Source organism: Microtus ochrogaster, chromosome 22, assembly GCF_000317375.1.
Source record: "Microtus ochrogaster isolate Prairie Vole_2 chromosome 22, MicOch1.0, whole genome shotgun sequence".
NCBI lineage: Eukaryota > Metazoa > Chordata > Mammalia > Rodentia > Cricetidae > Microtus > Microtus ochrogaster.
In genome coordinates this window covers 17,728,048-17,750,127 of record NC_022023.1, presented here as the reverse complement: position 1 = coordinate 17,750,127, position 22,080 = coordinate 17,728,048, and the positions used below count along the sequence as shown (strand labels likewise).

At 41.6% G+C, this 22,080-nt stretch overlaps 1 protein-coding gene across 1 annotated transcript in view; it reads left to right on the top strand.

Moving 5' to 3' along the window:
- The window catches only part of Agbl1 (ATP/GTP binding protein like 1), a 703,551-nt gene that overhangs the window by 118,154 nt on the left and 563,317 nt on the right, over nucleotides 1–22,080 (top strand). The window contains exon 17 of the mRNA XM_013350206.2: nucleotides 13,059–13,212. Coding sequence (XP_013205660.2) covers nucleotides 13,059–13,212 — 154 coding nt within the window. The remainder of the gene's footprint in view (nucleotides 1–13,058; nucleotides 13,213–22,080) is intronic.

Genomic DNA, 22,080 nt, shown 5'->3' with positions numbered 1-22,080 from the left:
CAGGCTGGTCTCGAACTCACAGAGATCCGCCTGCCTCTGCCTCCCGAGTGCTGGGATTAAAGGCGTGCGCCACCACCGCCCGGCTCCTATCGCATTGTTACTCTGGCAAGAGAGAAAGGGCTTTCAGTGGTTTCTCTGGGAACATTCCAGAAATCCTGGCATCAGGGGTGAGCCAGGAGAGGGGAGTTATTGCCTTTCTAAGACAGTGATGTTTGTTGTTACTCCCTTGACTTGTGTTCTCTGTCCTTCCCTGGTTGGAGCACCTAGATGGGTCATGATCAGTGTTGTTCTAAAGACTCAAGTTGTCTACTGGTTGAGAGTAGGAGCTGGGGTCATCTTTTAGGGGCTCTTTCTCTAGTAACTTCACAAGTAGGGATGAAGTTGTCAGATGGGCAATGAATTAGGGTCAAAGTGGGTAGGGGTGCGGCAAAGGATTCCTTACTAGACAAGAGAGGTGGATGGCAGGAGAGAGATTCTGTGTCTGTGAATCAGAATTAGATTGTCCAGTGGCCATGATTATTTATGTATAGAGTACAGCATAAGCCAGACTCACAGTTACATAATCCCCTATAAAATTATTTATAAGCAACTTCGTGTAAACTTATGCCTAGACCGTGTACTTTCCTATCATTTCCAAAAGTTAGCAGACTATACTTTCCCCTAGCTGTCTCATGACTATCCTCTGGAATAATGAGCTACAATATCTTCTACAAAATGCTTTTATTCTGTGTGTTAATATACCATTCTACTGACATATTCACAATATTATGTATATACCTATATAGAGCATTTAGCCTGAAGGTTGAGCATTTTCATTTTAAGGCTATAATAAAGAAAAGGACAAGATAACAACCATTCAAAAAGAATGCTTTGGTATAAATAAAAATCTTCTCACGGAGCAGGCACACTTAAACCACTTGGCTAAGCTCTTCAAGGATTGCAGCTGTCCCCCCTTCCATATGTTGTCTTGCCTGCAGAGATATTTTTACTGTTTTCCAGACTGCAGAAGAAACACAACTAGTATTATTTGTGCACACGCTCAGAGAGCTCAGGAAGTTAGTCTAAGGAATGCACATCTCACACTCTGCTGAAACAGCCCATGCCTGTTGCAAGACATGCTTGCTGCCTTTGGGAACACACAACAGGCAGGATTCATGCATGTATTCCCATGCTGGTATTGTCTTGATTGCAAAGCCCTGCATATGGACTATAGCTCCTGGGGAAGGAGATGCACTTTTGCACAACTGTTTGCTTTTTCCACTGGAGGAAGAGACATGGATCTAGGACACCCCTGCCCCTACAAATGCACATTTGGTAGACTACCTTGGACCCTCAGGAGGTTCTTGATGGAGGTGAATATAAAACATTTAAAGGAGTTTGAGAGATTCTCTGATACACTTGTCACATTTATGGATGCATAAACTGAGGTTGAGAAGTCTGCTGTCTGGTTAGTGGCAAAGTGGGGAGCAGAATATAGACCTTTCATGTTACTCCCTGTGGCCTTTCTGCTGCAGAAGCATGGAATAAATCCAGTGGACTTTTCTGTTCTGGGATCAATTCAGTGTCATTGCTTGCTATTACATGCCATAGTTGCTAAAAATCCAGTTGATAAGTTGTATAAGTATGCATGGTCATTGAGTTTTCTGAAGATACAGTTATATCTGATAGCTGAGGTTAAATCATCAACTCAAGGATTTTATCTGAAATAGTAGTTCTGTAATGGCTCAGCTGAATGCTCTCAAGGATTTATTTATTTATTTATTTATTTATTTATTTATTTATATCACACATGGTCCAGCACTTATCTCAGGATGCTCTGATAGACTCTTTGGGAGTGACTATAAGCTGGTTCAGAGACTGGAATAAGGCTTCCATATTGCTTCCAGCCTCTGGGCCACTTGTTTTCTAGAGACTTGTCTAATTAGAGTACAGGATTTAATGCCTAACAACTTACAGAAAACTGACGAGAGATTGGGATCAAGGGATAAAGAATTTCATCTTTAAGGAAGACAAAAACACCAGTAAAGAAAACCCTTCTTACAGGGAAGAGATGGTGAAAGACAGGAAGGTAGAAAGGTAGATAGAGGCAAGAAAGCTATAGATAGATTATAGATGTGTACATATAGAGAGAAGAAGAGATAGGTGTAGATATGTAGTGATATTTCATTTGTATTTTAATAAATAAAGCTTGCCTGATGTTCAGAAAGTAAAACAACTGTACTGATCAGTCTTATAGACCAGACTTTAAACCATGTAGCCACACTAGTTTACCATAGAAACCGGGTGGTAGTAGTGCACACCTTTAATCCAGCACTATAGAGGAATATAAGATGGGAGGAGAGAGCTCGCACACACAGGTTTCTGGAGACATGATTCCCATTTTGGACTGAGGTAGAGGTAAGAGCCAGTGGCTGGCTGTTTTGCTTTTCTGACCTTTAGACTGAACCATAAAGACCATCAGTTTTTGGAAATGTGAAGCCCAAAACTGAGATTATCTTTTTCACTTTTCAGGTAACAGATTATCTTTTTTTTTTAATTTAATTTTATTTTTTATTAAGAAAGAAAAATAATTTCCGCCTCCTCCCAGCCTCCCACTCCTCCCACTCTCGCCCCCCCAACTTCCCCCCCCCCTACCCCCCCCCCTCCTCTCCCCCTCCCTCTCGAGTCTGAAGAGCAGTCAGGGTTCCCTGCCCTGTGGAAAGTCCGAAGTCCTCCCCCCTCCATCCTAGTCTAGGAAGGTGAACATCCAAACTGGCTAGGCCCCCACAAAGCCAGAACTAGAAGTAGGATCAAAACCCAGTGCCATTGTCCTTGGCTTCTCAGCAGCCCTCATTGTCCGCCATATTCAGAGTCCGGGTTTATCCCCTGCTTTTCGAGTCACCATCCAGCTGGCATTGGTGAGCTCCCAATAGATCAGTCCCACTGTCGCCGTGGGTGGTTGCACCCCTCTTGGTCCTGATTTCCTTGCTCATCTTCTCCCTCCTTCTGTTCCTCATTGGGACTTTGGGAGCTCAGTCCAGTGTTCCAGTGTGGGTCCATCGCCAGATGAAGGTTCCGTCCAGATGGGATTCCTCAGCCCAGATTATCTTTTTTTTAATCCTATTCTAATTTAAGAGAAAGAAGCCACTCCGGGCACATTTTTCTTCTTATTAAACTTTCTCAAACTTGTATAGTCAGCAGAAACATACCTGCTGTGAGACAATGGTCTGGTACTCTGTAAAGATTTGTTACTTATATTTTAATAAAATGCTGATTGGCCAGAAGCCAGGCAGGAAATGTAGTTGGGGCAACCAAGCAGGAAGTAGAGGAGGGGTGACAAGAACAGGAGAATTCTGGGAAGAGGAAAGAGTTAGTCTGCAGTTGTCACCCAGCCACAGAGGAAGCAAGATGAGAATGTATTGATGGTCAAAGTACTGATATGACAACATGGGTGGTTTATATGGAGCATTGGTGCTGCCTGAAGATGAGACTCCCAGACAATTTTGGGTGGATTAGGAGGTGAGGAGATGGAATGCCACTGAGAACTTCTATCTGCATAGGCTGGCAGGAGATAAGGAAGGTTGGCATTAGTGGGATTCCTATATTGGGAGAGCTTAACAAAGCTTGTAAGGGGTAGATTAGTGGAGCAGAGATTTTTGTTTTTCTTTTCCCTGATGCAGATACTTAATAAAGAAAATGTTACTGGCATCTTCAGAGATGAGGAAAAGAGGAAGGAAAGAGAAAGAAGGTGTAGGGTGGAGACAGGAGGGAGAAAAGAGAAGAGTTTCATTTGTACATATCTTCCATTTTATAAAGGGTTCAGGACAACTGAAGAGTTTCAGAGACATCAAATGGGACATGGCGACTTCCACATGGTAGAGCAAAGACACAACCAGCAAACTATAAATCAGTGTTGTCATAAAACCAACTGGCAGAGACCCAGATTTGTATGGGCCAAAATAAAAGGCCAATATTGATGTAGGGTCTTGCTATCAAGATAGAGGACATTAAGGACCCAAGATATGTTGGAAGGACAGGATTTTGCCAAAAGAGAGAAAAAAAAAAAAGTTAGGTATCTGGAGCTGTTGTGGTGGAACTGTTCCCTCCAGGTGAGACATTGACGTAGGTGGTCACGAAGTAGTTGCTGTGGTGGCCATAGACCATCTTGGCCAACAGTCAAGGCAAGAAAGTAAGAGCAACAAAGGGCCACCTGAATTATGATACACTAGTGAAAAGGCTGTTAGTTCCCTCATCAAAATGGAGAGCCACCATTCCCTTTCGAGAGATGTGTCTTCACTCTGCCACCCACTTACTGCATGTGGTCTTGGGGGTGTAAAAGAAATTGAGGGCTGACTGAGACTGGTTACTCTTCAGTGATACCCCAACCTTGAGTCACCCATACATCTGTAAGTAGCCCCAACAAATTCACTGGTCCACCAAGCTGGCGTTGGGCAAGAATCACTTGTCTGGTCTGTCCATACCCTGTATTACTCTGGGGGAGTAGATGTGTCTTGTGACATCTTCCCAGGAAAGCACACACCCTGAGAGTCACAATATAAAAACAATTTTCAAAAGTCAGATTGCCATCAATGACTCTAGGCTCTGTTTTCTTGCTTCGTAACTATATATAAAGTTGTACATTTCTCCCTAACTTAATTTTCACACCTGTAAAATGGAAGCAAAATGCCACTGCTATATAGGTTGTTAGGAATTTAAGATCATTGATAGATGGAAGTTTAAAAGTGCCTACCCCAGTAATCAATTCTAGTTGGTAACCATTCGAGCACTGATGTGGTTTCTATGATAACCATTTTCCCTGTTAGAGTCATTGGCTGCCCATTCCATAATCTCTACTAGGACGGAAAGTATTAAAGATCAAACTGAAGAGCACAAGAAAATAAATACAAGGATAATGATGTCCTTATCATAGTGATTACTTATTATCTTGACTTTTTAATGGATAAAGGATGTTAAAGGCCTCTTCTCTTTCTAGATGGTAAATGTTGCCCTTGTTCTTAGAGCAAATTCCCAGAGTGTGAGGATATCTCTTGGTGGTAGGGTGTTTCCTAGGTGTTTGGCAGGTGTTCACTAGGTACTCCCACACATCAGCAACATCACAGGAACAAGGTAAAGGTGGGTCCCGTTAAGCTAGGGTGACTGGTTTCATCAGATGGGCTCTTGGCTAAAGCTTGTCTGGGACTTCTGGTGTGCTCTCCAGCTTAGGTTTTTACTTAAAGATGTCATTTGTTTCTGTGATGAGACCTTCTGATTATCTGCTGAGTGTACTGAGGTGCCGAGTGAAGTAAGCAGGGCAAAAAATAAAATAGGCCATGTCCTTAGGGGTGGGCCTTTTTTCTTCCTAAATTAGGGCACTGAAAAGTGCAGTTCTTAGGGGATCACAACAAGAAAAGATGATTTTCCTGAGTGCAGTGCTTCCCACTTTGTAAGTGGCCATCAGCAGAGTAGCCTGCTGGGGTCAGGGAATGGCTTTTGTGGAAACTTTGAGAAAGTCAAGGAGTCTGTGGAGAAGCTCAGGACGGAGCCGCAGGCTAAGGTTATCTGCTTGATCTCCCTGCAGAAGGGCCTTTCTCTTTAAGAAGCCAGCCTCCCTGGGATGGCAGCAATTTCTTTGAACTCAGTGCCACTTTCACAAAGAAAGCCACCTCTGTGGCTTCCATAGGGCTGCAATTAGCATCACTTGGCACTTGCATTCATGGGCCCTGCTTCTCCCATCAAGGATCCCAACAATATCCAATTAAGAAAGCCTTTCTGGACCCAAGGTGGAAGCATTCAGCTGGAGATCGAGATGAAGTCATTTGAGCAAAAGGAAAGCCACAGAATCTTTTTATTGGTTGACTACTCGTTATTGCCCCTGTGACTAGAACCAAAATAATCCCCCCCCCCCCCGCTGGAGCTGGAGGTGTTACGTACTTGGTGCACAGTAGGCGATAGGTCCAAAGGAACAAATATTTGATTGTGAAGTGTGGGAGATGGGTATGGGAAAATCAGGATTCATGGGAATGAGCTTAAGTGAATGCATACCAGGCATTTGGAAGGTTGTAATGCCAGTGATAATTACACATGAAATACAAATGAACAGAGCTCAGGCCTGTCACTTCTGTGTTTGCTGGTGGGCAGCAAGCTGAAGCACCCTGGAAACGACAAGTTCCCTGGCACGATAATGTCTTTGTTCCCTTTGCCTCAAAAGCAGTTGGATTTGATGACTTCTAGAGACAAACGGAAATCTGAACTTGCCTCCCAAACCTGAGCTCTAAAACCTGGATTTAATTATTAATACATCATTATGATACCTGGTAGTGCCATCTAGTAAAGTCAGGGTCCCCTGCAGGCTTGACAAGCCGATGTTCTCCCACACCGAGCTGAACTGCAACCCTGTCATGTCATTAATTATTTTGTTGTTTGGTATTAGGGACTAGATTTCTGTGAGTTCGTTGTAACACAAAAAGATAATCACTGCTTTTCCTTGACAGACTGTCAATCATCCCAGTCCATCCCAGGGAGGACCCTTGTGGCTATAATGAAATGAGAAACAAATGAAAGATAGAGTTTGATGCACAGAACAATTTTGTACAATAATATTTCCCAAAGTGTATTCTGGAGCACTCCAAATTCCTAAATCTTTAAATTTTAAATTGCATTAATGTATTATTTAGTTAGTGTGTGTGTGTGTACACATGTACTCACGTGGACTATCGCTTACATGTGGAAGTCAGATAACAACTTGGAGCTTTTCACCTTCTATCATGTGATTCTTGGGGTCTCAGGTCCTCAGGCTTGGCAGCAAGCACATTTGCCCAGTGAGCTTTTTTGCAAGCCCCCCTGAAATCTTTATAGAAGAAAGGGGTCTAGTAACCATATAGATTCATGAAGCATTGAGTGCCGCTGGTCTTTATTCTTGGCACTCACAGAACATGTGTACATAGTAAAGGAGTGGAGAAGTTCCATGTCCTGAAGATATTTCCATATTGTTTAACTCACCATTTCCAGTGTTTGGGCTATGAATGACTCATCTCCTCCAGCTCACTAGATAGTCCAGCATTTATTAGCATTCCACTGAATGCACTTTGGGAAAGGCTTCAGGGAAGGTTCTTTGCTTTTGCAAATACTAAGCAAACACCTGAATATTAATCTGCATCTTGACACATCTAACTCTTATAACAGGGCTTGGAATAATAACCTAAGACTAGTTTACTTTTTGGAATATAAATTCCTTAATAAGGCTCTGTATTTCCTGGTTGCCAAGACCTTAATAATCACACAGAAACTATATTAGTTATAACACTGTTTGGCCAATGACTCAGACATATTTCTAGCTAGCTCTTACATGTTGAATTAACCCATTCCTATTAATCTGTGTATTGCCATGAGGCTATGACTTACCAGGAAGGTTCCGGGTTTTTCTCTTTCAGCAGTTATGTGGCATCTGTCTGATTCCACCTACTCTCTCTATATATCTCTGTTTGGATTTCCTGCCTGGCTTTAATCAGCTAAGCCATTGGCCAAAACAGTTTTCTACATCAGCCAATAAAAGCAACACATATACAGAAGGGCATCCCATATCATCTGTCCTTTTCTGTCTAAATAAAAAGGAAGGTTTTTAACTTTAACACAGTAACATTACAGATACAAAATAGTTATCAAGCAAGAATTATAATTACAATATTTAGTCCATTTACATTTGGAAAATTAAGGAAAATACTCTATCATTTATCCTATCTTTGTGAGTCTAAAGTTTTAAATCTAATCTATCCTTTATCATAACTAAGAAAAACTATAACTATCTCTCTTCAACTCTTCAAAGACTTCAGAAGGATATATTATCACCTAAGTAAACAGGAAGTTCATTATAAGCAACTTCCAAAGTTCTATAATTGACAGAGACATCTTGCTGCCTGGACAGACACCCAAAGTTCTTCTGTAACATTGGGGCAACCATCTTCAGCCTACAGGCCCATAGTATCTGGCAAATTTTTCAGTGAAGCACGAAATTTGAAGATTTCTTATGTCTTGTATAGCAAAGTTTGTCAGTCACTTTGTTCTGTGTCCTGCAGAATGTCTGGCAGTTCCTTTCATGAAGCAGAAACCCCCAAGGACCATCCCACTTTTTGGAAAGTTCAGCAGTCACTTTTCTGTGGGTCCTGCATAACCAGTTCAAACAGCATGCCATCAAGCAGTCCATGCAAGAGCAGTTTCTTACTTAAATGGCTAGCCTTTGTCACATTGAAGGCAAATTCTATAATGTGTTTCTTCAATGCCCTTCCACCTCTCTGAAGTGTTTGGTGCTGCCAGAAGCAGACATAATCTAGACTCTCTGTGTATTTCCCATCTTTCCTGGCTTATTTTCCTTTACTCCTTTAATCTATGACTGTCTGTACTCATTTATATTACTTTTACTGTCTCCTTAAAGACTTGACTACTTTTTATAACTGTCTATACTCTTACTCCTTTCTCTCCCAAACCTATGTACATTTTTAAACACATTATGTCTCATTTAAAAGCCTTTTGTGACTGAATCTGTCCTATTGTGTGTCTGAAATCCTTTTCTGACAAGAAGCATTTTAAAATGGTAAGCAGTGTGGTTGTAGCAGCCCTGGATATTGGCTCCACCTCTCTTGGTCTTTCAATATGGTGGAGGTACATTTACCGCCAGCTCTGGGAGTGCTCAGTGGGAGTTGTGCTCACCAGCTCAACTCTGGGAAGCACCATGCAGCAGATAAACCCCTTTTATCGGAGTAAAAGCTAAATCCGCCATGCAGCATACTGTGTGGCCTGGAAATGCCTCTGTGTATGGCAGCAGGAATCCATCTTGTTTTCCTGCCTGTGCATGCCTTGCAGACCCATCCAATTGCTTTCCCAGGTAGCGGTGCTGAGCAGCAGGCATGCTCTCAGCTACTTTCTTCCTAACCCTGAGTGGGCATACAAGCACTGGGACCAAAGTGTGTGGCTGGCCCAAATGTATGGATGCCATTTTGTAGGCAGAGGCTGCTCATTCATTTTCCAGCTATCCAGACCCGGATAATCACGCAGAAACTATATTAATTACAACACTGTTTGGCCAATGATTAAGGTGTATTTCTAGCTAGCTCTTACATCTTGAATTAACTCATTTCTAATCATCTGTGTATTGCCATGAGACTATCACTTACCTGAAAGATTTCAGGTTCTTCTCCTCTGGCAGCTATGTGGCGTCTGTCTGACTCTGCCTACTCTCTCTTTCTAAATCTCTGTTTAGATTTCCTGCCTGGCTTTACTCTACTAAGCCACTGGCCAATTATCCAATAATAATGGCAATTATTCATTATCCAATAAAAGCAACACATATACAGAAGGACATCCCACATCAAGCTTCTCTTAGGAAAATGTTTTTCTATTTTCCAATTAGTTGTTCCATTTTTTGCTATTTTCAAACCATTTTTAACTTAGTTCTAATTTCTCTTAATAATGATCAGGAAATGTGGTTTATATCATTTTCCTTTTTGTTGAAATGTAGTGAATTTTAATAACCTCATATATGACTAATTGATATTCCAATTTCATGGATGTTTGAGAATAATTAACTAAACCATGTTCCCCGTTAAGACAACTATGTAGTGGCAACACTGTTCAGTGGTTTTTGCCACTTCTGTTTACCCAAGGCTGTGAAGCAGTTTTACAATTTCCTACTCACTGCTAGTGTCATTTTTCTTTTTCTGCTGTTTCGTGTTATATATTTCAAAGCCATGTTATTTGATTCTTAAGATTTATGAGCTTTATATGTTTGTTGTGAATTGTGCCCTTTATCAAAATAAGATTTTAAAATCCCATTTAATGCACTTGATCTGGAATATGACTTTGTCATATATTACTGTTGCCTTGCCTACTTTAATTTATGTTTACGTCTCCTCTTAGATCCAATATTTCTCCCTTAAAATGTTAGAGTACGGGCAAACAAAATAAAGAGATAATTTAGGAGTGTTTCTCATATATACAGAGCTGCTTTCCAAAACACCTCTTGTACACAACATGAGTTAGAATGTTAAGAACAGTAATCTGAATGTTCCTGTCATTTAATAAGACTGATTTAGCCCATTTATACTTGCAACATATTTGGTTATGGCAGTCATCGGAGTAGCTGTTCATTTCTGTGGTTCGCTGTAGCCTATCCTTTGTTTTCATGTGCAGCATGAACATTATTTTCTTTGAGTCGTTTCCCCAAATTTTGAGTGTTTACATGCCACCAGTGCTTCAGGTTTAGTTATTAAAGATAACGTGGCTGAAGTTCATATTGTTTCACCAACAATAGCAGATCACATTGAGTGTTCCTACATGACAATTAAGCAATGTTATATATGCATGTGTGTCTATACAGGGCATTGTGCACATGAGAGCAGTTGCCCATGGGTGTGCAGAGGGAGTGTTAGACCTGTGAAGCCTTTTACATGGGTGCTAGAATAGAACTTGTGTCTTCTGCAATAGCAGTATACCCTCTTAACCATGAAACCATCTCTCCAGACCTTGTTTTTATTTTTCATTTTATTTTAGGTCATTACTTTTTATGCTCAGCACTAGGAATTGAGTCTAGGGAATTGCACATGCTAGGCAAGCATTCTACCTCTGAGCCACCGCCTTAGGCAAAAACATAAAACATTAAAAAACAAAACCCACTTCATCCCACCTCTCTCCCCAGCCAGGTCCTGCACACTCTTCTCCAGGGTCTAACCCAACAACTGTAGTTTTCATACCAAGGAAATTTCTCTTTGCAACAGACAGAGACCATTAATGAAACCACAACAAACCAAAATTCAGAGTTGTGGGCTCAAATCCCAAATGATTCATCTATAATACAGCTCCCACACCTAAGGAACAGGGATCATTGTGGGAAGAAGGGGTGGGAATTTGTAAAAGTCAGAGAGGGTCAGAAAGTTTTTTTGTGAGAATGTATCTCCTAACAGTCTCATCTATCCATCTATCTATCTATTTATCTATCTATTTATCTATCTATTTATCTATCTATCATCTATCTATCTATCTATCTATCTATCTATCTATCTATCTATCTATCTATCTATCTATCTATTGTCTGTCTGTCTGCCTGTTGATCTATTTATCTTTCTACAGGTCCATAACGACAGTTATTGAAAAAAGAGGTCATGAATTTGAAAAAGAGCAAAGAGGAGTATATGGGAGGGTTTGGAGGGAGGAAAGGGAAGTGTGGGGGAAATGATTTAATTGTATTTGAATCTCAAAAAATAAAAAAAGAAATCCTTTTCAAAATTTTTTATTTTGAGGTAGAGTCGTGTTGCATTCCCCAGGCTGACTTTGAACTCTTTAGACCAGGCAGGTCTTGAAATTGTTAGCCTCCCAACATGCTGGGACTATAGGCTTGTGCCACTTGGCGACAGATGCTTTTCTGACACTGTTTTTTTTTTTTTAATTCCTGAAGTTTAGCAACCACTGCATGGAGTAGGGGATATTATTTTAGTACATACTTCAAAGATGAAAAACTGAGTCATGAGAGGGCTAAGTATTTATTTAAGTCTCTACAAAGCCATAGTCAGAATGTGAACACAGTATGACCCAAGCACCTCCCTCTCTCTCACTTGGCTTTCCTGTTGTGATTGATGCTTAATGCTTTTTATTTCCAGGAATCAAATATTGATACATGCCTCTGTGTGTGCACTGAAAAATTACTATTTTGTTTTGATTTACCCCTCTTTTGTGTATCTGTTTTGCTTTCATTTTTATAAAAGTCATATTATTATTTAGAAACCAGTGTTTCAATAGTTGTGTTGGTTTAACCCATGTTTCGCCACTCATGATCAGAAACTTGACAGATGCAGGGCAATTGGATTAAAATCATTTTGACTATCAATCTCTAAGCAGTGATTCATTTCTTCGGGCATCTAGTTCTGCAGAAAGAAAACATAAGCCAAGAAATTTATGTGTGCATGTAGATATACATACTGACAGGTACCCACAGTGAAACACACACTTTAAAAACAGATTCAATTACAGGTCCAAGTTTGACTGTGTCCCAGGAAGGGCAGTGCTATCTGGTTTAGAATAACAAGCAAAAACACTAGACATGAGGTCAGGGTTCACCAAGAAAAACTTCATCTATAGGAAAGAATACAGACAAGGCAAATGGTCAGAATGTATGGAGAGGACTTGGTTGAGGTCCTTGGACTTCCCAGAGCAGCTTTCTCTGATCCTCTCATTGTTTGTAATGGAACAGCATGGCCAGAGAAACTATGATGAGTTTGTAGGCACTGAATCAGCCTGAGGAAGCCATGAGTCCTGGTGTGTGTGTGTGTGTGTGATTTGCCTAGCAGGCTCAGTCCTTAAGGGAAAAAGTAGGTTGTTTCTCCTCTCTGTTGACACCTAGCTGATTGCAGTTAAAACTTTGTATCTGAAGCTGGATTATGTTTGCCCACCAATGTCCTGTTCTCTCTCTGGTTGTCGAGGTCACTGTAACTAGATGGGGGCCACAAGGCATCTCTAGCATGTTTATAACTAGTCCTCTTGTTTTGGTGAGTGAAAATATCAGAAGTTGTTAACTTCAAGGTTGTTAACTAGGTGTCCTTGTTTCAATTTTTTTTGTGTGTGTAATGTTGTGCTTTCCACTAGTTATTTCTTATTAGCCAATTTTCTGTTATCTTAGCATCCCATGGGTAACTTATTTTTTGTTTTCTTTTGAGATGCTCATAGCTTTCTCTTAGTGCCTGGACCAGCTAAATTCTATGCTTCCAGGACTCATGGTTTCACAATCTCCAGTGTTCTGGGTATTCTCAGTCTTTATGGTAACCACGCTGTGGTGATGGGAAGAACATTTTATGTCCTTGCTTTCTTACAGTGTAGTTTGCAAATGAATCTGTTATGCAGATACATGTTGGGACAATGCTGTCTGTTCGGCCTCACCAAACTAACAACAGCGTCCCATCACTCCACATACATCAGGCAGATTGGGTTGCCATAAATACTTTAAATAACTGCAAGATTCAGTGGGTGTAAGATACTTTTCTGTTTGAGCTATTGGGTAAGTGTTAATACTATGCATGCTTGTTTTGTTTCTGTTCTAGACTCACCTTCAAATTCTGGAGAGAAACATTGATCCCAGGCAAGTCTACTTCCGGCAAGCTAGTCTCTGCCAGACACTGGGAGGGAATCCATGTCCGTTGGTGACTATCACTGCCTTTCCTGAATCTAACAGTGCCAAGCATCTGGAGCAGTTCCGTGAGTAGAATTATGATCCTCTTCTTGAAAGCTGGGCTGAGAGGCCCCTCTGAAGTCTTGGTATTGCTCCTTCCATTTTAGACTGCAGACTTGTCTGTCTTGATAGAAATACATCACTGAGTCTTCTTGATTTGACACAAAGAGTAAATGCTGATGTTGTTCTGTTGTGAAAGGGTGGGGAATATGAATTGTTAACTGTCTGGGATAGGAAATGACCTGCTAGAATACAGAGCAAATCACCAGGCATGGTGACTTCCTCTTTGAAGACAGAACCAGGCCCCTGAATCACATTTTCCAATCTCTAATCCAGGCTCTACTGTCTCCATTTTTGCTGTTGCGCTGTGACTTTCAGCCAGTCAGTATGGGAAGGAAGGAAACAGAATCTTTGAGCCCTGGTTGATGAATTCTCTTGGTGACCCATGTACCTGTATCTGAATGTCTGAGGATGTTAAGAGCCAAAAACCTTGACATCAAAGCAAAACCAAATCAAGAGCGCAGTAGGAACGTTGACATCAATTCACACGTGAATACTTATGTAGCCATTCAGACATATGGTTGACACAGACACCCCCCCAAATACAGATCCACGATGCCCCTTAATACTAGAGTCCCAAATATATGTGTCACTGACTTTTTACGGATGAGCTTCACGCCTCACCGAGGGAAGAGAAACAAAAGAGAATGAGGAATGATTTGCAATGCAAAGAAATTTGGAAGATGAAAGAAAGGACGCTAGAATAAAAGCCAAGCTAATTTATCCCCAGAAAATCCCATCTTACCTGATGAAGTGCTAAGGGTGTTCAGGTGACTCTTGGGTAAAACAAAACGTAATTTCTCACATCCCATCAGCGTCTGACAGTGGACGCTTAACAACCTGGCTAATCAACAACTGATTGTCCCATCTGAATTAACAAGGCCCTAAAATGCTTTGATGAATAGTAAGGGATTTTTAAAAACAACTCTCTTATGTGCTTTATGCATTTAAGAGCAATTTCTTAGCAGCCACAGAACCCTTTATTTGGCTGATGAGCAGAGCCTGGGAGTTGGAAGTAGTAATCCAGGGCAATCTTCGCTGGGTAATTATTTATTTTAGAAAGTAGATATCTATAAGTCTGTGTTTTACAACTTCTGTTTCTTAGGAGGGGAATATGCAAGATACATGAAAAATATTTTGGTTAATCGTATAAATAGCATGTAGAAATCAGCCCCCATTGACTTATAATTAGTCATCGTCTTTGTCTTCTTCTTCTTCTTCTTCTTCTTCTTCTTCTTCTTCTTCTTCTTCTTCTTCTTCTTCTTCTTCTTCTTCTTCTTCTTCTTCTTCTTCTTCTTCTTCTTCTTCTTCTTCTTCTTCTTCTTCTCCTTCTCCTCCTCCTCCTCCTCCTCCTCCTCCTCTTCCTTCTCCTTCTCTTTCTCCTCCTGCTCCTCCTTCTTCGTCTTTCTTCCTCCTCTTCCTCTTATCCTCTTCTTTCTCTTTCTCCTCTTTTTCTTCTATTGGCCTATTTCTTAGAGTTTGGATTTTAGGGACTTAAAATCATCTAGTCAAATAAGAGTGATTTTTTTTCTTGCTATTTATGTGGTTAGTTAAAATGCATATTTTCTATCAAAGGTCTCTGGGCCATCCAGACTCTGGGTCCTGGCACTCCAGACAGTGTTAGGGATGGGCTCACTCTCAAGGCATGGGTCTCAGACTGTACCTGTCATTGATTGTTCACTGTACGCCATCCTTACCCCATAGGATGTCCCATAGGCAGGACAGACTGTAGGTTGAAAGTTATGTGGCTGGTTTGGTGCCCCAATCCCTCCACTGGTAGTCTTGCCTGGTGACAGGAATGACCAGTTCAGGCTACATATTCTCAATTGCTAGGAATCTTAGCTGGGGTCATCCTTGTAGATTCGCGGGAGTTTCCCTTGCACCAGGTTTCTCCTGGACCCTGAAATGCTCCCCTTTTCCAATCGACTCTTTCAGTACTCTCCCCCACCCCACCCCACCCCACCCCACCCGGTCCTCATGTTGCCATCAGCAGTCTTCATGCCACAACTGGTAGAACCAAATGTAGAGACACACACTCAGACATTAGGTCGAGCTTGGGGAAGGCTGCTGAAAAGAGGGAAGAAGGAATGGTAGGAGTTAGAGCGGTCAAGGACACCGGAAGCTGACCCACAGAATCAACTAACCTAAGAACACAGGGGCTCACAGAGACTAAACTGACAACCAAGGAGCCTGCATGGGACCTACCTAGGCTCTCACCATATATGTGACAGCTGTGTAGCTTGGTCTTCTTGTGGGACTCCTAACTGTGGGAGCAGGGACTGTCTCTGACTCCTTTTCAGGCTTTCGATACCCTATTGTTCATACTGGGTTGCCTTGCTCAGCTTTCATACATGGGTAGGTGTTAAGTCTTACTTCAACTCGATATGCTATGTTTTGTCAATATCCACAGGAGATCTGCCCTTTTCTGAAGAGAAATGGAGGAGGAGTGGATAAGGGGGGAGCATGCAGAGGGGAGGTGGAGAGGGGAAATTGGGGTTGGGATGTAAAACAAATGAATACATAAATGTATTTTTTCACATGTTTTTCTGCTTAGAATAGCCATGACTTTGTTTGATGCCTATCCTCCACCTTCACCATCTTGAAATTCTTAAAAAGAATAGTTTCTACCAGGTATTTGTGATAACATGGAAGGAAATTTGAGGCCTTGACTGTCAGTCAAGTCAGGCACAAAAGGACAAATACCATGTAATCTCATTTATGTGTGGAAGCTAAAAATGCAGTTCACAGACTCAGAATCTCTGCTGGTAATTCTTTTAGTTAGCTCAACCCAAACCATAGGTGACAAGAGGGAATCTCAATTGCTTCCATAAAATTGGCCTGAGGACAATGGTGGCATTAACTGATTTGTGATGGATGGAAGAGCCCATTCCATTGTGAACAATGCCCAGATGATCTTGGATTGTATGAGAGAGTAAACTGAGCAAACCAAGGGAAGCAAGCAACTAAGACACATTCTTCTGTGGTCTCTGCTTCAATTCCTGTCTCTAGTTCCTGCTCTGTATGAGTTCCTGGCCTGCTTCTTCAGTGATGGACTGTGACATAGAACAGTAGACCAAGTAAACCCTTCACTCCCAGTTTGGTTTCAGTTAGTGTTTCCTGAGAGCAATGGAGAAACAAACTAACACAGTCTCAAGGAGTGTTCTAATGTTCCATGGCTCAGAGATAACCACAGCTGTTAGTGATTCATTGTCATAGTTGAAAGTAGCCAGTACAGAGGGTTATGATATTTCAGCCCTAAAGAAATGCTAAATGTTTGAGGTGCTTTAGACATCAAAAACTTTTTTTTTTTTAGATCATGGCTCATTGTAAATATACTGAAGTCTCGCACTGTCTCATAAATACGTACATGTTATGTGTCTATTAAAAACTTAAAAGTTAAGGGCCTCCATAGTAAATAAATAAATAAACAAATTTTGATAAAGGGCCCTTGATTCACATTTTGCAGTGTGCTTTGCAAATTGTGTATCTGATTCTAGATGATCCAAGGTTAATTAAAGTGTAGGCAAGGCTGGTACTTTTCTGTATTATCATCTTATTTTTCCAGATCCTACAAGAAGAATTCCAGCCTATTTTGCCCATTCACTCACAGAAAAACATACAAATAAACAACAAACAAAACAAACAACCCCTCCCCCACCCTGAATTGTGTGTGTTATATGACTATCTTAGTTAGGGCTTCTATTTCATTGATAAAACACCTTGATCAGAAGCAGCTTGGGGGAGGAAAGGGGTTATTTTAGCTTACAGCCCATTCCACATCACGGTCCATCATTGACGGATGCTAGAGTGGGATCAAAAGGCAGAAACCTGGGAACAATACATAGGCCATGGAGGACTGCTGTTTAGTGGCTGGCTCCTCATGACTTGCTCATTCTACTTTCTTATAAACTCAGGGCCTCTAGGCCAGGGGTGGCACACCCCCTGTGGGCTGGGCCCTCCCACATCCATCATTAATCTAAACAAGTACCTTACAGACTTGCCTATGGGCCATCTTATGGAGATATATTATTAATTGCAGTTCTCCATTCTCAGTTAACTGCAGCTTGTGTCCAGTTGACGTAAAATGAGCCAACATAGTGGCTGATTGTTCTCTTTCATTCAAGGATTAGCTTCAGCAAATCCCATTCTACAGGCATGACAAGTGGGACTCAGGGAGGTTCAGTACCATGACCAATGGCGGTGTCAGATTTCCAACCTTGGTATTTTGACTCTGGAGTCTACAAAGGAGCGTGTCGACTCCTTCCTCATGCTTTGTGCATTAGTATTCTGGCTTCACTCTGAGCAGGGTCTTCCCTATGTACTTTGTGTGTAACTTGATAGGAAGTAGGGTAGTTGTTGTGGCGACTCATAGTAAAGAAACCCCAGATATCCAGCTCACTTGCTGCTTACAATGAATTTTATTTACTTTCTCTCTTCCTTACGTCGCTGTTCCGGGTACAGGAGCGGAAAGGTATAGATTGTGTTCTTTCCTTAGACCCTTCCCATCCCACAACAGAGCTCATACTATAGAGACTGCAGAGTCTGTGGGGGTCTACAGACTCAGACAGCCATATATTAAAATTTTTGTTATATTTTTTTATTGTTTGAAACATTTATGCTTGCATACAGTGTATCTTTATCATATCCACCTGGAGTTTCTCCTGGAGGGGGGTCTCCCCAACATATCTCCCTCTTAACTTCATCAGTATGATTAACATCATCATTATATTTAATCTACTGGATTCAATTAGTGCTGCCCGTCTGCACATGGCTGTAAGCACATTTGCGGTGCACAAATGCCATCTCCGGGTCTGTAAAATAAGAACAACCCCACACAATGTAAACACCATCTACTCCAAAGTGCAATTAACCATGCCCATAATCCAGAAGTAAAACCACTTAACTTCCTGTGAACCATAGAAGGCACTGTATTGATTTCGAACACAGCAAATGAGGCAGAGGCTCGGGGTTCTTTGCCTCCAGGCCTCCCTCCAGGTGAGCTTAAATTGTCTCACTTGTTTCTTCCCCGGGAGAGCATGGGCTGGCTTCAGTCAGGTGCAGGTTGCTTAGCCAAGATGCAACCTGGTTCTGGTTCAATGGCTGCCACTCACCTTTCAGAGGGAGGGGTCTGTACAGTGAAGGGGTTTCTTTCAGCTCTGTAGGATTGTCACTTGAGTTTTCTTTCAGAAACCCTAAGAATACCAGTGTGACTATGGGGCCCAATGAAAACCTCCTTCCTCAAGGCTGGTTCCCTTGGCCGTTTCTTGTAAATGCCCACAACTGATCATTTCTAAGGATGATTTATCGATTACTTTTACTTCTTCCTTGGGTGTAGACTCCCTAGAGTCTCCCAGAAGCATTTATTTGGTTTGATTTATTTTTCTAAAGTATTTTTCTCTTTTAAAAAAGTTATTTTCCTGGAATGGGCTTGCCTGACCTTCTTGGCGAAAGTTTAGAACTCACCAGATTTACCGGCTACATATTTTATTTCTGCTTGGAGAACTGAGGAGGATGTTTTCCTATAATGCTCCTAAGAGGAGACTCATGGTTTGGTACCTGAAACTTAAGCCCCTAGAGGCAAGATCCTGGCAGATCTTCAAGACTCTAACACATATCTGTCCTTTTCAGTGGAACAGTGATTAGGAAGTATGAGAATGCACCTAGGGTGTCAAGTGGATAGGGAATCCCTGTAGTTGAATGGATAATGACATCATTGGCTTGGGTGTTGATTTCATTTCCTCGGTGGATTTGTTGCATTGTCTTGTCCTGCTCTGTGCTATACTGATAGTGACTTTTACCAGTCTTATTCTCTTATGAACTTGTTGAATTATGAGTGGCGAGGCTGCGTCCCCAGCACCCGGCCGCCTGCACGGCTAGCTTTATACCCGAAATAATTACACGGAAACTGTATTCTTTTAAACAGTGTCTGGCCCCAATAGTTTCAGCCTCTTATTGGCTAGCTCTTACATATTGATCTAACCCATTTTTATTAATCTGTGTAGCCCACAAGCTGGCTTACCAGGAATGATCTTAACCTGTATCTGCCTGGAGTAGGAGAATCATGGCGACTCTCTGACTCAGCTTTTTTCTCCCAGTATCCTGTTCTGTTTTCTCCGCCTACCTAAGGGTTGGCCTATGAAATGGGCCTAGGCAGTTTCTTTATTAATAAGAAATCATTCCCACATCATGAACTCTTGCTCTCCTTTTATGTGGAGATTTTTTGGGTATGTGTGGGGTGGGGTGGGGTGGGGTGGGGAACTACTTAGTCTGTTCTCTGAGCTGATGACAGACAAGGCCATTTTCTCCCATCTGTGGTTGCTGCCCTCCTGTAGGACTGACAGCGAGGGGACTGCTTGGCATGCACAACATTTTTTAGGGCTTTTGTTTAGTTCTTCTAGTTTTGCAGTTCTCTGTTGGGTGCAATAAATTCCACCAGTATAGCTTTGTTCCGTTTCCTGCTGGAGGTCCACCTACCAGTGTGCAGTCACTTCCAGGTCGTCTGGATTGTGTCATCACAGCTGCAGCTGCCTTGATTGTAGCCGCAGCAAGAAATCCAGTTAGGTGATAAAATTAGTGGGTCTGATGGCAGAGGAAGTTTACTGAGTCATTGACCTAGTGTATTCTGGGAACTGAAGAGGCAACTGATTGACCTCCCTAACTATGACCATTTCCAACTATGACTCTTTCCAACATGGCTCTTGGCCATCATCTTACGCTGAAGTCCACCATATCACTTTTTTTTAATTGAAAAAAAAATGTTCATACAATATATTTTGATCATGGTGTCCCTTATTCTGATCATGGTGTCCCCTTACCCAACTCTTTCCAGAACCTTCCCCATTTGCCTACGTACCCAACTCCATGCCTTCTTTCTCTCTGGAAAGCAAACAATAAGACAAACCAAAAGACCAAACAAAGCAAAATGAAGGACAAATAATGAGAAAACACAAGAAATTCGCACACATACACACTACCTGTTGGGCTGTCGCTTTTTAAACAAAACACTAAAAATCTTTGGTGACTGTTCTAGCTAAGTTGTCTAGGGCAGCCTTGAACTTCTGGTCTGCCGACTCTAGCCCCTAATAGTAATTTATAGGCCCATGTCCCTAGGTAGTAATGACTCTTATTCAAGATCTTTGATCTTTTTTATACTCCTTGTCTTTATCTCTGATATGCAGATGACTGCTCAATAAACTCTCATAACAGTCTTCTCCCAGGAGAGTGGGAAGTGATTACTTGGAAAGGAGACTCCAGGTCACCGTTCCATATTCTCCATCATCTCATCCCTTTCTCTCTGTTTCAGGAGAAATCTCCCCAGAAATGTGTATGATCAAAGCACACTACTTTGTACAGCCCGCCAGCATTTTGTTAACCTTTCTACTTTCTTTTTATATTGTCATATTCTGAAGGATCCATTTACACACAAAGAAAACTGAGACCTATTTTTTTTCTTTAGAGTTGCATTTCTGCAATGGATGCTTCATTTTTTTTTCAGAAACTTTCTGACCAAATTGGACATAGATACATATACCAGCATGCATACATATATATGAATATGTGTACACACGTATATGTGAACATTAGTCTTGTCTAACATTCTCTCATCTGTAAGAGTAGTTAGTATGAGAGTTGATAATTGCTCTAAGGACCTTTTCTGGAAAGGACATGTTATCCTCTTGTGAGCAGGTCCTGTTCTCCAGCCGAGTTGCTATTGGCTGACTGGATGGTGAGAAGCCAGGAAACAACAAAGGTACATGAGGGGGTGGCTATGCTATTTTTGCAACTGAGGCACCTCCACCCTGCACTTATTATAGCTAAAAGAGCAGAGTATAACCTTTCTATGTCTCTGGAGGTGAGATAATCTCACTCTACTGCCTGGGTCTCCCACGGTTAGCATGCTGCTCTTTCCAGGGAGCCAAGGTGGAGGGAGCTAAGGAGGCTGCACTTGTAGTTGTTAAAGAATACCTTTCTCCTTTTCTTCTTCTAAAATTGTTCTTACAGAAGCAATGTTCTGTTCAGCCTGCCATTATGCTAAAAGCTTTTCCTTGGAAGACAATAGCTGTTCTCAGGGAGAAAAAAAAAAAGAGATTTACATGAGGTCCCAAGGGTGTAATGAGCTACCACAAGGCACCTGCCTGGGGTTGGGAGTTGTCACTTGTAAGTGGTTTTAAATTAGAACCGAGTGGAAAAATACACAGTTACAGAATTCCCCTTTTGGCTCCTTTGCAAATCATTTCCCGTCCTCTCTGGCCTTTGTCTGTTTTGAGATGTGTCATCTGATATGGAGGACAGAGCTTTCTGTTAGAGAGAGCTACAAGTGACAACAGTGGCAATGTAAAACAGAAACTCAAGTCAAGTGAAAAACCTCTCAATCCTGGAAATTTCTAAAAGGTTTTGTTTTTGTTTTTCTGGAAACCTCCCAAAGGCAGGGGCAACCAAGTGATCCTGTGTAATCACTGGATTTTACAGTATGGAAATGGTCCACTTTGGGGAGTCTAGCAAAGGGGCAGTAGAGGCAATGCCAGAACTCCCACCTCTGGCCTCCTTCTTAAGCCGTCTCCTTTTGTCCTCCATAGATGCAGTATGTTCTGTGCACAGAATCATTATCAGAACATACTGCTCTGCTGTGTCTCTTTGGAAATAGGAAAGCAGGTTAGAATTAGAGAACCCAAGCTGTACCCATTTCCTGCCTTGGGATCATGGTAGACAGTAGGAATATAAAGATAATATTATCCCATCCTTTGTGATTAAGGGGCTCACAATTGAGAGAGAGAGAGAGAGAGAGAGAGACAGAGAGAGAGAGAGAGAGAGAGAGAGAGAGAGAGAGAGAGAGA